This window comes from Capra hircus, chromosome 1, assembly GCF_001704415.2.
Source record: "Capra hircus breed San Clemente chromosome 1, ASM170441v1, whole genome shotgun sequence".
Lineage (NCBI taxonomy): Eukaryota > Metazoa > Chordata > Mammalia > Artiodactyla > Bovidae > Capra > Capra hircus.
The window spans coordinates 73,783,823-73,799,105 of NC_030808.1; the positions used below are offsets into that span (position 1 = coordinate 73,783,823).

Sequence of the window (15,283 nt, forward strand, 5' to 3'; positions counted from 1 at the left end):
GAATCAAGATTGTCAGGAGGAACATCAATAACCTTAGATATGCAAAGGACACCACACTTCTGGCAGAAAGTGAGGAAGAACTAAAGAGCCTAAATGTCAGCTTAAAACTCGACATTCAGAAAACTAAGATCATGGCGTCCAATCCCATCACTTCATGGCAAATAGACGGGGAAACAGTGGAAACAGTGACAGACTTAATTTTGGGGAGCTCCAAAATTACTGCAGATGGTGACTGCAGCCATGAAATTAAAAGACACTTACTCCTTGGAAAGAAAGTTGTGACCAACCTAGACAGCATATTAAAAAGCAGAGACATTACTTTACCAACAAAGGTCGGTCTAGTCAAGGCTATGGTTTTTCTAGTAGTCATGTATGGATCTGAGAGTTGGACTATAAAGAAGGCTGAGTGCTGAAGAATCGGTGCTTTTGAACTGTGGAGAAGACTCTTGAGAGTCCCTTGGACTGCAAGGAGATCCAACCAGTCCATCCTAAAGGAAACCAGTCCTGAATATACATTGGAAGGACTGATGTTGAAGCTGAAATTCCAATACTTTGGCCACCTGATGCAAAGAACTGACTCATTTGAAAAGACTCTGATGCTGGGAAAGATTGAAGGCGGGAGGAGAAGGGGACGACAGAAGATGAGATGGCTGGATGGTATCACCAACTCAATGGACATGAGTTTGAGTAAACTTTGGGATTTGGTGATGGACATGGTGGCCTGGAGTCCTGCAGTCCATGGGGTCACAAAGGGTCAGACATGGCTGAGCAAGTGAACAGAACTGATACAGTAGGTACTTGTGGGTTATCTATTCATATATTGTAGTACATGTATGTAAATCCCAAACTCCTAATTTATTCCTCTCCCATAAAACTCAGTTTATCTGATCTATAAATAACAATTTACAAATATTATTATTAGTAATAGTACCTATTTTAATACATAGTAATATTTATTTCATAGGATTTTTGTGAAGATTAAATGACACCTAAGTAAATGCTCAGAAAGGTTAGTTCTTATTGCCAAATGTGGATAAAAGTGAAAGTACTCATGACATTTTGTCCTTACCCAAAGGGTACTCCATGGCATGAATGCAGGACAAAATATAGAAAGCTATAATTAACAATACTTGGTAACTAGCAATAACTAACACAAATTACTACTTGTGATCACACCAAGCCAGTAATAGTAGGATGAGGAACAATGGCCACACTACCATGATTCATTACCTACAGACAATATTATCTTTAACATTAAAGAAAAGAACTTTGAAACATGGCAGAGTTAGAGATAAGAGAGCAGTTTTAAGAATATCCTCCCATTTAACACATAAAAGAACACAATTTGGCATGTCCAGATAAAGACAACAAAGGGTAGACTGTGAATAATGAATAGAAACCTGGAGCTGTGATTGTTGTTTTAAAAAAAGAAGATAAAACATGATGAATTCTAGCTTCATAAAAGGACACAGAGACATTATCTCTTTGGCTATGATTCAAAGGACTAAAAGTTTGAGACCTACAGAGAAAAGGCTAACTTACTCTAATGTTATTGAAAGATTCTTACTTACGGTAAAACCCAACTTGTCACAACAGGAAACTGGCATTGCCGTCCACAAAAGGTAATTGAAGTAATGAGAGTTATTTATGTCATATCTTGTTTTAATAAATAAATTTGTAACCTTGAGCTGTAATAATCTAGCTTGAATAAATGAGAATGTTATGAACTGTAACCCAAAATACCCATTCCAAAAAACTTGAATCACTATTGTGCTTTTGCATGGTGGGTATGCGACGAATATTTCAGATGGATAAATACATGAATGGCGAACATAATAAGACAGTTTACAAAAACTGAAAAAAGACCTGTCCACAAGACCAGGAGTTCATAAATTCTAGTGCTCCAGATGCAATGAAAATTCCAGAACGAGTAGGAAGGAAACCCTTGGGGATAGTTCTATAAGACAAAGAAGACCCCACCAAAAGGGAATCTGGGGAAGAAATTATGTTTAGATGAAGCTGGGCCCTGTAATCCTCCTTTCCTAAATAGTGTGAACAATCTTGGTTCTGTCTCTGATGGTAGCTATATATCTGCCAAACTACCTATCAAGAAAAGAAATAATTAATGTCCTCTATGTGCTAGTGCTTCACACGTTCTCACGAAATCCCTACGAGCTAGTTACTCAGATACCAGTTTTACAGCTGAGAAAATTGAGCTCAGTGAAGTAAACATACGAAAGGTCATATTATATCAGCATCAGAGAGGATAATCTGGTACACTGTTTACCTCCCATGCTAGTGAAGGGTGACTGTAATGGTGTGTATGTGTGCACTGGGATACTTGTGTGTGTAGTTACTACATCTAGTAAGTCTTTGAATCAAGTTGGTGTTTATCTTAAAGCCTTTCCTAGTTTCACACATCACAAAGGTGAGCAGTTTTCTCTTTAGCCTGCATTTTATTTCAGTTTTGACAATTTGTGCTCTGTGGAAAAAGCAAAAATTCCACTTAAGCCACTTTTAGAAGCACAACTTATGGTTTTGGCAAATAGCATTTAACTCTGAATATTGCCTATGGTCAAATCATTTCACAGTCAGTTCAACAAGACTGGTTACTTATAATCCACTGAGATTTTGTTGGATGGTAAATTAACCAAGCTAATGTTTACTCTCAACATATACTGAATGTTCAAGATGTTTCAGGAACTGTATTAAGTGCGTTGCATGCATTGTCTCATTATTTTCTCACAATAACCCAGAAAAATAGTTAATGTTTCTATTTTTATTTATAAAGGAGGAAATTGAATAATCCGAAGTCATGTGGATTTCCCAAGTGTTAAGTGCCTAAATGGTGGAGGCATGATTTGGACTTAGTTTTCTTATGCCCTATCCCCAGCTTTTAACTGTGATGTCAGACAACTTCCATTATTTTACAACCAGCCACATTTTTCACACAAGGAATCTAAAGTTCAGAGAATTAAATCATTTACGCAAATCACATTAACTGGCAAGTGACGGAGCAAGAAATAGGAGTGAGGGCTTCTAGAAGGTAACAGAGTAGGCTGTAAAGAACAGGGGCTCTGCTGGCAGACTTGGAGAAGGCTCTAAATTGTGACCTTAGAGAACCTCTGTCAAAAGGCACCTGCACATTTCAGTTACTCCTAGTCAGTACAGAGGCTGCCTGCTCTGTACTCTGGGTCTAGGAAAAGACATTTAAGGCTGTGCCATCTCTCCTAGTATTTGGAATACAGAATTCTGTTGGGGAACAAAAAAGTGAGGGAACATTATTGCTTCGAGAAACTACAATTCAAGTTTATTCAAAGATGGACGCAACCTCTGTGCTATTCAGTTCTAGTAGTAAGTGGCAGGTCTGGGGTCCTCAGCCAATGGAATACAGCCTGTTTCCAATGCCAACCTTGACTCAGTATATTGCAACTCAAAACTGAGTCACCTCTTTTCCTCCTTGGACTGAAAAGCCGGAGTGTTAATTGCTCAGTCGTGTCTGACTCTTTGCAGCCTCATGGACTGTAGGCCACCAGGCTGCTCTGCCTGTGGAATTCTCCAGGCAGGCATACTGGAATGGGTTGCCATTTCCTTCTGCAGGGGATCTTTCTGCCTCAGGGATCAAACCCAGGTCTTATGCATTGCAGGCAGATTCTTTACTGTCTGAGCCACTAGAAACCTATTATCAAACCATTGCTAACATTGACTGAGCACTTCCTTTGTGCTCAGCACCTGACACTTCATGTTTAACCTTTACAACTATTTGTCCAGGTGTGTGTTATTAATATCCCCTGAGTACAGAGATGGAAATTGAGACTTAGAGAGGTTAAGTCCTGAGGTCACATAGCTAATAGGTGGCAAAGCTCACTTCACTGAAAGGAGCTTGAAATTTTGATCTTCTCATTCCTATTTGCAGTACCTTTATATTTAAAAACCTCTACATTCTACTTGTCTTCCAATCATGGCTCACATAATATTCCTGGCTCTCTCATCTATCCCGTATTTCTTAGTGGATTTTACTAGAACCGAATCAGTATTTAGGAGAAATCTGAGTGAATCTTACTGTATCGAAGAATAATCATTTAGAACAATCAAATTATAGCTGAGATTAATTGGTTAAAATGAAAATATGATAAACTTGAATCACACAAACATTGACAAACCAATTGAGACTAGGTTGAAAGAGTGCCAAATAAAGTAGTGATTCTTTTAGCTGAGACCTCAAGTTGCATATCTAGTCACATAAACTCTAGGAAAACTGAGAAAGGATAGAAAGGAATTTTATTAAGATTTATGAGGCCAGTTTATCAAGGAAACAAAAACATTCCTTCTGCTCATCTTTGCTCAAGGAGCTACACAGTTCTGAAAGTTACTCTGACATTTGCAAGGTCTTTTATTTCTGTCTCTCTATTATCTATTTTTCTACTGATTTTTTTGACAGATCAGGGAAAAACCTGTTGATGTTTTAATACTGAGTTGTTTCCAACCATAAGCAGTGTCTTACACAGAAATTTATCTTGGTTATTAGAGATGTGATTTTTAACTCTGTTCCTGTGTATCTCGGCACTTTCCAGTCATCCACAGCTCAAGACAGTTACTGTCTTCCCCGGGTCCCCGAACTTCCCGCTTTCCATAGAAGGCCTTTCTATGGTCCTTTTCTTTCATCATTCACTTCCCAGATTTTGCTGTCGTTCTCTCTTGCTCAGTTCAATCACACTAAAGTAAGTAAAGTAACTTCCACCTGCTTGGACATCTAATAACAAACTCCACTTTTGTTTTATTTTTTATCGACATATATCCATACAGTGATGTCAAAAAGTACACTGCTCTTCATTGTACAGTTCCATGAATTCAATCATTAGTTAGTTAAATGGGATTGCTAATGGTTAGTCCTTAAACTTAATAAACCTCTCTATTTGTATCTTTGCTTTCAGTAGTAATATGCAGTTTTCAGTTCAGAGCTCCTGCACAATTTTGATAGAACTATGACAAGATAATTATTTTTTCCCCTTGATAGTACTACAAATGATATTTAACTTTACTCTCAAGTTGTTTGTTACCAGTATATAGTAACATTATATAGTAACCAGTATACAGTATATAAATACAATTGGCTTTTCCATATTGACACAGTATCCAAAAACCTTGATAATTTCACTTATTAACTGCGATAATTGTTTGCACATTCTTTTGAATTTCTTTACGTATGTAATCACATTATCTACTCATAAACAGAGTTTTACTTCTTTTTTCCAAAGGTATTGAGATATAATTGACATATAAAAATTTGTAAGTTTAAAGCATGCAACATGTTGATTAGTAAAGTCAAGTCAAGTCAAGTCAAGTCGCTCAGTCATGTCCAACTCTTCCCGACCCCATGGACTGTAGCCAACCAGGCTTCTCCGTCCATGGGATCTTCCAGGCAAGAATACTGGAGTGGGTTGCCATTTCCTTCTCCAGGAGATCTTCCCAACCCAGGGATTGAACCCAGGTCTCTGGCATTGTAGGCAGATGCTTTACCGTCTAAGCCACCAGGGAATTGATTAGATATACTTAAATACTGTGAAATAATTGGCACCATAATACTAGCTAACACCTCCATCACCTCACATAATTATCACTTCTCTTTTGTGGTGAGAACATTTAAGACTTCCTCTCTTGGCAACTTTCAAGTATATAATATGGTATTATTACTTTTCATTTTCTAATTATTATAAACATTATTTCATTTTCTTGTCTTATGCAATGGTTAAGATTTCCAGTACTACACTGTATACTAGTGGTGATTGCTGGTAACCTTATTTTGCTTGTCACTTCAAGAGCAGTAATATTTTATCATTAAGCATGATATTAGCTGACAGGTATTCTTATCTGTTGCTAGGTTGCTGAGAGGTTTCTTTCTTTTTTAATGTATTGGTATTAAATTTCATGAAAATTTCTCTGTATCTGATTATCATTTTCCTCCTCAAGCTAATTTACCAAAATACATTGATTTTTCAGGTTCTTGTAGTCCTAGAATAAACTGCATTTGATAATGACACATCACTTTTAAAATATTTCACTGATTTAGAAAACATACTTCAGGATGATTTCATCCATGTTTCTTATAAATCCTAGCCTATAATTTTTCTTTCTTATTACATACCTATCTGATCTTGGTATCTGAATATGCCAGCCTCATAAAATGAGTTGGAAGTATTCCTACATCCTCTATTTATGACAGAGTTTGTGAAAGACTGATATTGCTTCTACCTCGAATATTTGAAAGGATTCACAAACCATCTGGGATTGAAGATCTTTTTTGGTATTATGGCTTTTAGTTACACATTCATTTTCTTTAATAACCATAAAATAATCAGATTTGAGTTTATCAATTTTATTAACCCCTCTAAGTACAAATCTGGCATTACTGATTTTGTCTATTGTATGTCTGCTTTCTATCTTCTTTATTTCTCTTCCTATCTTTATTATTTCCTTCTTTATGTTTTAAAATCTCCAATAATGAGAGTAAATTTAAGTTCTATCAAGTATGCTTTATAAGTTTTGAAATTGTTTATAGATGCACAGAAATTTAAGATTGTTATGTCTCTTTGTTGAATAAATCTTTGTCCTTTTCCTCTTATTTCTTTTTTTTAGAGTTTATTTTGTCTGCCATTAATATAGCTTTATTGATTCTGTTTTTTCAGTATTTGTATGCTATGTTTTCCCCTTCTTTATCCTTGTAATCTATCTGCTTCTTTACATTTAAAGTGTGTCTCTTTTAAACAGCCTACACTAAATCTTTTATTGTCTAGCCTGATCATCTTTGCTTTCAAACGTAGAATTCAGACCTTTTGCATCTACTGTAATTATTGATATAGTAAGGTTAAAGTTCATCATATTGCTATTTGTTGTCCCTCTATTTTATCTGTTCTTTTCTTCACTTAACATTATATCATATATCATATCATGCCCTGGAGAAGGCAATGACACTCCACCAGTACTCTTGCCTGGAAAATCCCATGAAAGGAGGAGCCTGGTGAGCTGCAGTCCATGGGGTCGCTAGAGTCGAACATGACTGAGCGACTTCACTTTCACTTTTCTCTTTCATGCACTGGAGAAGGAAATGGCAACCCACTCCAGTATTCTTGCCTGGAGAATCCCAGGGACAGGGGAGCCTGGTAGGCTGCAGTCTATGGGGACGCATAGAGTCGGACACGACTGAAGTGACTTAGCAGCAGCAGCAGCAGCATATCATACCCATACTTCTAAATCGAGTTCATACATTTTGTTTTAAATGGCTCCACAATAGCCCATTGTTTTGACTCACATCTTATTGAACTGTTAGCTATCATTTATTCTTTCTAATAATTTTGCTATTACAGATAATGCTGTGCTGAAATCTTTCTTTCATCACTTTCTGTATTATTTCCTTAGGGTATATTTTTGAGTGTGGAATTACTGATTCAAGGGATAGAAACATCTTTATAATTCTTAATACAATTTATCACCTTGCTTTCTCTAAAGAATTACTCAATTTATAAGGTTATTGGAAGTATGTAGCCGTAGTGATTTCACTGAAGTCTTGATATAATTGTGAGTTACTTTTTTAATAAAAAAATTGTTGTATAGAAAAGACCTGATGGAAAACCAGAATTATGATTACCAATGCCATTGCTGTATGTAAGTAAACAGAAAAAAGTTATGTTGTCTACAAATGTGCTCATTTCAGCTAAAAGCTGAACCAAAATTCCAAACTATTCTGCTTCTATTTTGCATACTCTTGGGCTTTGGAAACAGACCCTGTAAATAGCTTTGTAAAAGAATGACTATTGGGCTTCCTTGGTGGTCCAGTGGTTGAAAATTCACCTTGCAATGCAGGGGACAGTAGGTCAGTCCCTGGTCTGAGAAGATCCCACGTGCCATGGGGCAACTAAGGCCATGTGCCACAACTACTGAAGCCCATATACCTCCAGCCTGTGCTCCGCAATAAGAGAAGCTCATGCAAAGAGGAGCCTGCACACCAAAACTGAAGAGTGGCTCTGGCTCTGCAACTAGGGGAAGCCACTTGCAGCAACAAGCTAAACACAGCCCAAACTAAAAGTAAATAAGTAAATTTTACAAGCGTAAAGCTAAAGCTATTCTATTTTTTTTAATGTGAAAGAATGCGTATTTTTGACATAATGTGTGCCCTGGCATATACTTTTTATTTGAGTCTAATAAACCTAATGTACCTGACAAATAAAACCAAAGCAGGTTTACGGAATCAGACGAAAGATAGGAGAGAGAAAGGAGCTCTAACTGAAAATATGCTTAAAGCAGAGTGAACGTGTGTTTCTAAGATGCATGTAAAGCTTATCATGAATAATTTCCAAATAGTTGCATCGCAAAACTTGATGGATAATTTTTCCCCAAGTAGGTGATCCTATTAAGGAGTAGTGGAAAGAAACTCTTTAACCTTGTAATTACTTTGCAGAACACTTAAGGTGACATTATCTCATTTGAGTCCAAGTGCCCTATAAAGTACATATTTCTAATTGTTTTTGTAGAAGAGTAAATTGGGATTTCCTAGAAATGAAATGATTTACCTAAGTTTACATAATTGGAAACCAGCAGAGTGGTGACTCTAACTTACATCTTTGCTTCTTAAACCTGGGACCTTTTCAATATGTTTAAGTGTTACTTTCATCAACTTTTATTGAAATCTTGATCTACCAGAGTTCTTTATTAGAAAATATTAATTACAATGATTATTTTGAAGATAAAAATTTTCCCAAAGTAGTAAGCCAAACGATTTATTATGAGCATGATGGCTCAGGTGGTAAAGTGTCTGCCTACAATGCAGGAGACCCAGGTTCAATCCCTGGGTTGGGAAGATCTCCTGGAGAAGGAAATGGCAACCCACTCCAGTATTCTTGCCTGGAAAACCCCATGAACAGAGGAGTCTGGTTGGCTACAGTCCATGGGGCGCAAAGAGTCAGACACAACTGAGCGACTTCACTTTCACTTTCAAACTGTCCTAAGGACTTCCCTGGTGGTCCAGCAGTTAAGAATCTGTCTGCCAGTGTAGCGGTTCAATCCCTGGTCAGGGAAGATTCCACGTACTGCAGGGCAACTAAGCCTGCAGACACATCTCCCAAAGCCCAAGTGTCCTAGAGGCTGTGCTCCACAACAAGAGAAGCCACTGCGGTGAGAAGTCCATGCACCACAACTGGAGAAAGCCCACGTGCAGCAATAAAGACTCAGCATGGTCGAAAATAGAGAAAAGTTTAAAAGTAAACTGGCATAAAATTCAGGAGATTCCACCACTGAAAGTGCTGTAGAAAAACCTATTTTCTTGACATCACACTCCAATGATCTGGACCCCGATTTCAGTCATAGAAAACACACCCACACACGCAATAATAGCAGAAAGGAAAATAATGGTAGAGTAACAATGTCACTCATAATCAGGAGCCCTCTGGGTTTTTTAAATGCACTATCTAGTTTTTTGAAATTTAGAAAACAATACTGTGAAATTTCGTGGTAGGAGGTGGAAACTAGAAATTAGCTTTAATTAAGCAAAGCTATTGTTTTTGGCTATTTATATTCCCCTAAAACTACATCTCAAATCTTTACACAATTCATGACAAGTGTTAACTAATCAATTATTAAAAGCAAAAATATTTCACATGTTACTCTCAGGATGAATACCTATAAGCTGTCTGTTGAAAATCTTTCACATGTACAAATAATCTCTTAGTTTATATCACCCTACTGTTTTACAAAGCAGTACATTTATGCACACTTTCATTCCTAAAACAAGATATGAATCCTGTTGGTCATAATTTATCATCTTCCTCCAATAAGTTCATATTAATAATTTTTAAAAGCCTTTTATCTAAAAGAAGTAAATCTGATCTAAAACATAGGTATTTTACATTAATAAATCTGAGGTGACTCATGAATATTTAGAACCAAATAAGTCTGCCTGTTCCTTGCTCCTAACATTTTAGTTCCATGTGCCAGGATAGCAAAATGAGTCTTTCTTTCTTTTTCTTTTTTTATTGTATCAGCTGACAGCTGTAAGCAAAGGATCTGATCTAACCAACCAAAACTAGATTCCTCTCCCAACCCAATCTGCACCTAACGTTTGTGTGTCTTGGAACAAAATGTGATTTTATGTGGGGAAAACATAGAGTGATTTTTTATTTACTCTCCAGGAGGTGTTTGGTTACCAGACCCAGAAGCTACGCAGAGTTCTCTTCCTTGTGACATCCCTGCTGACCTGTGGGGTCCTTCCCCTAATATTCTACTGGAAGCCCCAGTGGAGGGTATGGGCCTGCTGTATCCCATGCTCCTTGCAAGAAGCAGACACTGTTTTGCTAAGGACAACGGTGCGTGCCCTTCTGTGTTGCGTCTAGTGCACAAGCTATGATGCTCAGCACTCCAGAGCAGATCCTCCTCTGTTTAAGAGCTTCCCTGCCCCCAGATACAATAGGGCAGGACTATCTCTGTCATCTATTTGCTACATCTTATTTTGACCCAGGAATGTAGGACATTTCCTCCACATCTGCCTGGAGAACCTTCTGCCATGTCAGGCTAATTGTAAGTGCTCTTAGCCATAACATGAGCAATGGCTGTCAGTGTTATAACTCTTAAACATATACAAGGGAATTACTGTTCAGTTTTTCAAAAACATGTGTTTTGAGGGATATTATACATTTTAAACACCTAGATGTAATTTTAAGATAGCTGGAGACTATTTCCTGGATATGAACTTTCTTGCAAAGTATATCTTTCTCTTTTTTCCCTAGCACAGTGGTTCTCAAATTTTAGTGCAATTCAGAATTACCTGGAGGACTCTTTAAAACATGGACTGTTAGCCTCCCAATAATATCTGACCCAGCAAGTTTGGGGTGAGACTAAGACTCTTACATGTCTAGCAAGTTACAAGGCAATGCAAATGCTTTTATCAGTAGCCCAAACTTTGGCAATGTCTGGTCTAGGACTTGGCAGGTATTTGGTTGATTGAGTGCTTTATGGAATAACACTGCAGAATTTCATGGGCTGAATTGTCTTCTCTAGGATGAATTTCAAAGATATATGAGGAAGAAGGTAATCTGCCTCTACTTATCCACACTGAAGATTCCTATAAGCAAGAACACAGAAGAACCCCTGGTGGCCGACTGCCACTCAGTCATAAACAAAGCTGTACTGAAGCCAGAATTAAAAGTAAGTGATTTGATTTTAAGAGTACAGTGTTACAGCGTGTTTTCTTTGCAAGAGAATAATGTATTTATTGGATGAAAGTTCTGAAAATCACACTGCTGGGCTGGAAATTATAGCTCTATGTCAAGAAAAGTGAGAGCTGTTTGAGGACGTGGACTAACCAAACCTCACCTTCCTTGACGGGCTTTACTTTGTGAATGACATCTGTTTTATGGGCTTCTCTGCTAGCTGAGCTGATAAAGAATCCGCCTGCACTGTGGAAGACCTGGGTTTGATCCCTGGGTTGGGAAGGTCACAAACAGACACAACTGAGCGGTTTTATTTTCTTTTCACTTTTCTGTTCTGCCACATTTGTACTCGCAGTTGCGATGTATCCAAGTGCAGAAAATCAGGTATGTTTGGAACAACTTGGAGAAGAAGTTTCAGAAAGTTGGGTAAGTCTGAGTTTTTCCCTCAGCACTCATCAGACTATAAGGGAAGAACACTGATTTGTTGAGCACCATGAACTGAAGTGCAGTTCCTGTCCTGACCACATCCTAGGTTGCTGGAAGATAGCAACAGCTGCTATGACATCCATCACACGTTTGGACTGGGTCTTACCACTGAAGAACAAGAGATCAGGTAGGGTTTGGGGTACTCCAGAGAAAATTTTGCTAGCATAAATGGAAATGTTGCATGGCTTAAGATGAGTGAATTGTTGGCACAAGGCTACCTCAACTTCACATAACCCCAGTTCATTTACTGGCATCAGAGTGTTCTAAATTATTCTCATTTTAGGCACACTTATTAAAAAGGGAAGACTAAAAGAACAATGCAATCAAATAATATTTGATCTTTTCTCTCAGGATTATAGAACAGTATTCTCTGTGTTGTCTCATTTCTTTCCTCAAAAAAACTTGAGTCATTTCATAAACATCAGCATCTTAATCCTCCAGGTCCTCTGAGAGACAGAAAGACAATATAATGATTGCATTTTACTAGGAGAACTGGCCCTGGAGATGAGGATTTTGTTTGCTCAGTTAATTATGTCATTCACCACTATTATTTGCAGAATCTAGAACAGTGCCTGATTCATGGTAGAAGCTCAATAGACTTGTGTGGAAGGAATGAATAAATAAATGCATTCATTGATCTGTGAACTAAACTCTTCTAATATGCCAGGCATTTTGCAAGGCACTAGGGATCTAAGGATAAATAAGACTTAGTCATGGTCCAGGAGACATTAACTGACTGGTGGGAAAGAGCGACAAAGAATAGAGGTACAGTTGTGAGAATGAGATCTATAAAGGCACACAGGTTAGGAAATGATAGGATAATAGTACAGGAGATGCTTAGGCTTCTCATTAACTCACAGTGACCTAGAGTCCCTGCTTCACTCATCTGTAATTTAAAATGGTGAATCCTGGTGACTCTGAAAGAAAACCATTGCAAGTTTTCCCAAGAATCTTAATAATCCCCTATATTTCTTGCCCAGTTTTAGGGATGAGAAGAAGGATTTGCCTGATCTTCTTCACACTTGGTCAGAAACACAAATTCTCAAGTGAAGGAGCAATTCAGTCTTTAAAATACAGGTTCTTGGGTTCTTCTCCATAATTCTGATTTAGTAAGTAGAAGCTAGGGTGGTGGTGAGAGAAAAACAGGATTTTTAGCAAGCATCTCCATGATTTGTATTCACACCAAGCCTGTGAGTTATTGATCTATTATTGTTTTCAAGTTTTCCCTCTGTTTGAACACTATGAAAAATGAACTGGGCATCTAGATTCTGACAATATTCCAAAATGCCTTAGAAGCAGGGTTTCATTATATAAGATTTCAGATACAATGCTTAAATACTGAAGTACAAAAAGTTTTCAAAGTCATTAAAAACACATTGCTTTCCTAGCACTGACAAGACATTTAAAGGATTGATCTATTTAGGAAATCTAGTTGATGAATATAGATATACTCTGCTAAGAAACCATTTCCCCAGATTTTCCATCCATGTAGCTACCTCACGTTTATTTATTTATCAGGTGCCAAGCTTTAATAAACATCATACATAATTAAATTTAAATTTGGTCCACACAATAAAGAACTTGACAATCTAATAACCAAGATAAAGTATATAGTTTCCCAAATATGAAGAACAGAGGAGATAATCTACTTAGAAATATATAGTCATATTTTATTTTGTGAGTCTTTCCATTCGGAGAGTAAAGAGAGAAAGTAAAATATGGAGCATTCCTCACCCATCCACAAATTTCCCCTTTTATTTTTTTAATGTAAGACTAAACACTTTTTCCAAAAATTAAATATGATGGATTGGTTGGTTGAGTGATAGCTTAACAGTTTCCTCAATGAATTTGAGCTTGCTTGCATGAAAAGCAAGGACCCAGTATAAGAAATAAAGAAAGAGGGATACACAAAAGTTTCTGATCATGAAAAGTCATCAAAAAATACAGCCTCCTCTTTCAGTCTTCCTAGCAGCCAGGAAAAGAGAGAAAATGCAAAGATGAACATAGTTCTCACTTTTCAGTAGCAAAAAGCAAATCAAGACTTCAGGAGTGACACATTTACCCTGGAGAGAAACTATCAGAGGGTATCAGGGGACTGAGACTGGGTCTCTTGCATAATAGGTGGATCCTTTATCATCTGAGCCACCAGGGAATCCATCAAGAGGAAAGCAGGAAAATTATTCGAGAAGGTTCCCTGCTCTCACCTTCACTCATCCAGGAACTGAACACATCTTGCCATCTTAGTGACTGTCCTAGACAGGTATACAGACACTTGGAGTAATTCTCTTACCTCATGGACACAGGGCCCTGTGAAAAAACACACCTACCTCATCCCCCATCCATCCAAGCTGTCTTCATATTAGAACAGTTTTTTTCAGTTGAGTGACACTTCATCTCCTCACTCAGCCCTCCCTGTCCCTGCCTCCTCTGTTTAGCCTCCTGAAAACATAAGAACTTTCTGGCAGAAGAGATCCAGGTGCCTCCTAACTGGGGGCTAGCTCCAGACCAATCACCTTGTATCCCAGAACTCTGGAAGGAAAAAAACAAAAAAGCTTTGATGGCTAGGCTTTACCAATTTCTATAATAGGGATACTCCAACCATGGCTGATTCCAGTGTGACATCACTGAATGTGGAGCTATGGAGTGGTATTCACAATTGGCTTGGTGATTCTATAGGACCAAACTTAATTCTCAACACTTGTTACAACACTGAGAAAAAAGGCATGCTTGTTAGTACCAGAGGAAAGAAATCTGAGTGGACAGCAGCAAAAGAGGATGGGTTTGCCTTCAATGTTCAACTCCAAGCTGATAGAAGCTTTTCCCAGAGAATAGAGACAGAAAAACTAAGCGAGGGGAAGGCAGGGGAGAGAAAGAGCGGGGCTGCTATGAAATCCTACTCTTTTACTCCTCAGGTCTTGTGGGAAGCCAAAGTCAGAAAAGAAATCATATCTATATACCACAACCTTTATCCTCTTGGAAATCTCCATCTTTAGAAATACAACCCAAGTGTAGACACTTGTCCATCAGATCAGTTCTTTGGAAAAGAACAAGGAAGAATTAATTGATCAGAGTGGAGGAGACAGGCTTCACTCATTGTTCTGGAAGCCAATTAAATTGTCTCAAATCCTAGCATTAGATTAGAAGTCAATAACATACTTAAAAATATAACCCATGTTTCGATGGTTCTGGGTTCACTGAAAGTATAAAATCACCTAACTCCAATGCTTTGTTTCAGAGCAAAACATTACGAAAGCACAAGTAAGCCTAAGACCTGAGTCTCCCTGGTGAGATTGTCCCTGGGATTTCTCCACCCCCACCTCCATTTAGATGCCCTCATGGTACCTCTGTGTTCTGGATCTTCCTGCCTGGGAATGCTCTGTGCACATCCCCACAAAAGCTGATGAGCAGAACCTCAATTAGCTAACGTACAGAGCATGAAATTCTGCAAGAACTTGACTTTCCCTGAGGTTATCTGAAAACGTGCTTTAGGAAATGAAAGGAACAGGTCACAGATGAAGACTAGTGTGAAAAAAATAAAATGACTTTTGTCATTTGTAAAATGAATGTTCTCTGTATAAATTATTAAGTATAGAAGCAGG

At 37.8% G+C, this 15,283-nt stretch overlaps 1 protein-coding gene across 4 annotated transcripts in view; it reads left to right on the plus strand.

Moving 5' to 3' along the window:
• The window catches only part of ATP13A5 (ATPase 13A5), a 116,197-nt gene that overhangs the window by 8,058 nt on the left and 92,856 nt on the right, over positions 1-15,283 (plus strand). For all 4 annotated transcript variants that reach the window (XM_005675110.3, XM_018046582.1, XM_018046580.1 and 1 more), the window contains exons 2-5: positions 10,182-10,355; positions 11,047-11,193; positions 11,554-11,624; positions 11,731-11,811. In XM_005675110.3, the coding sequence (XP_005675167.2) occupies positions 10,182-10,355; positions 11,047-11,193; positions 11,554-11,624; positions 11,731-11,811 (473 nt within the window). The remainder of the gene's footprint in view (positions 1-10,181; positions 10,356-11,046; positions 11,194-11,553; positions 11,625-11,730; positions 11,812-15,283) is intronic.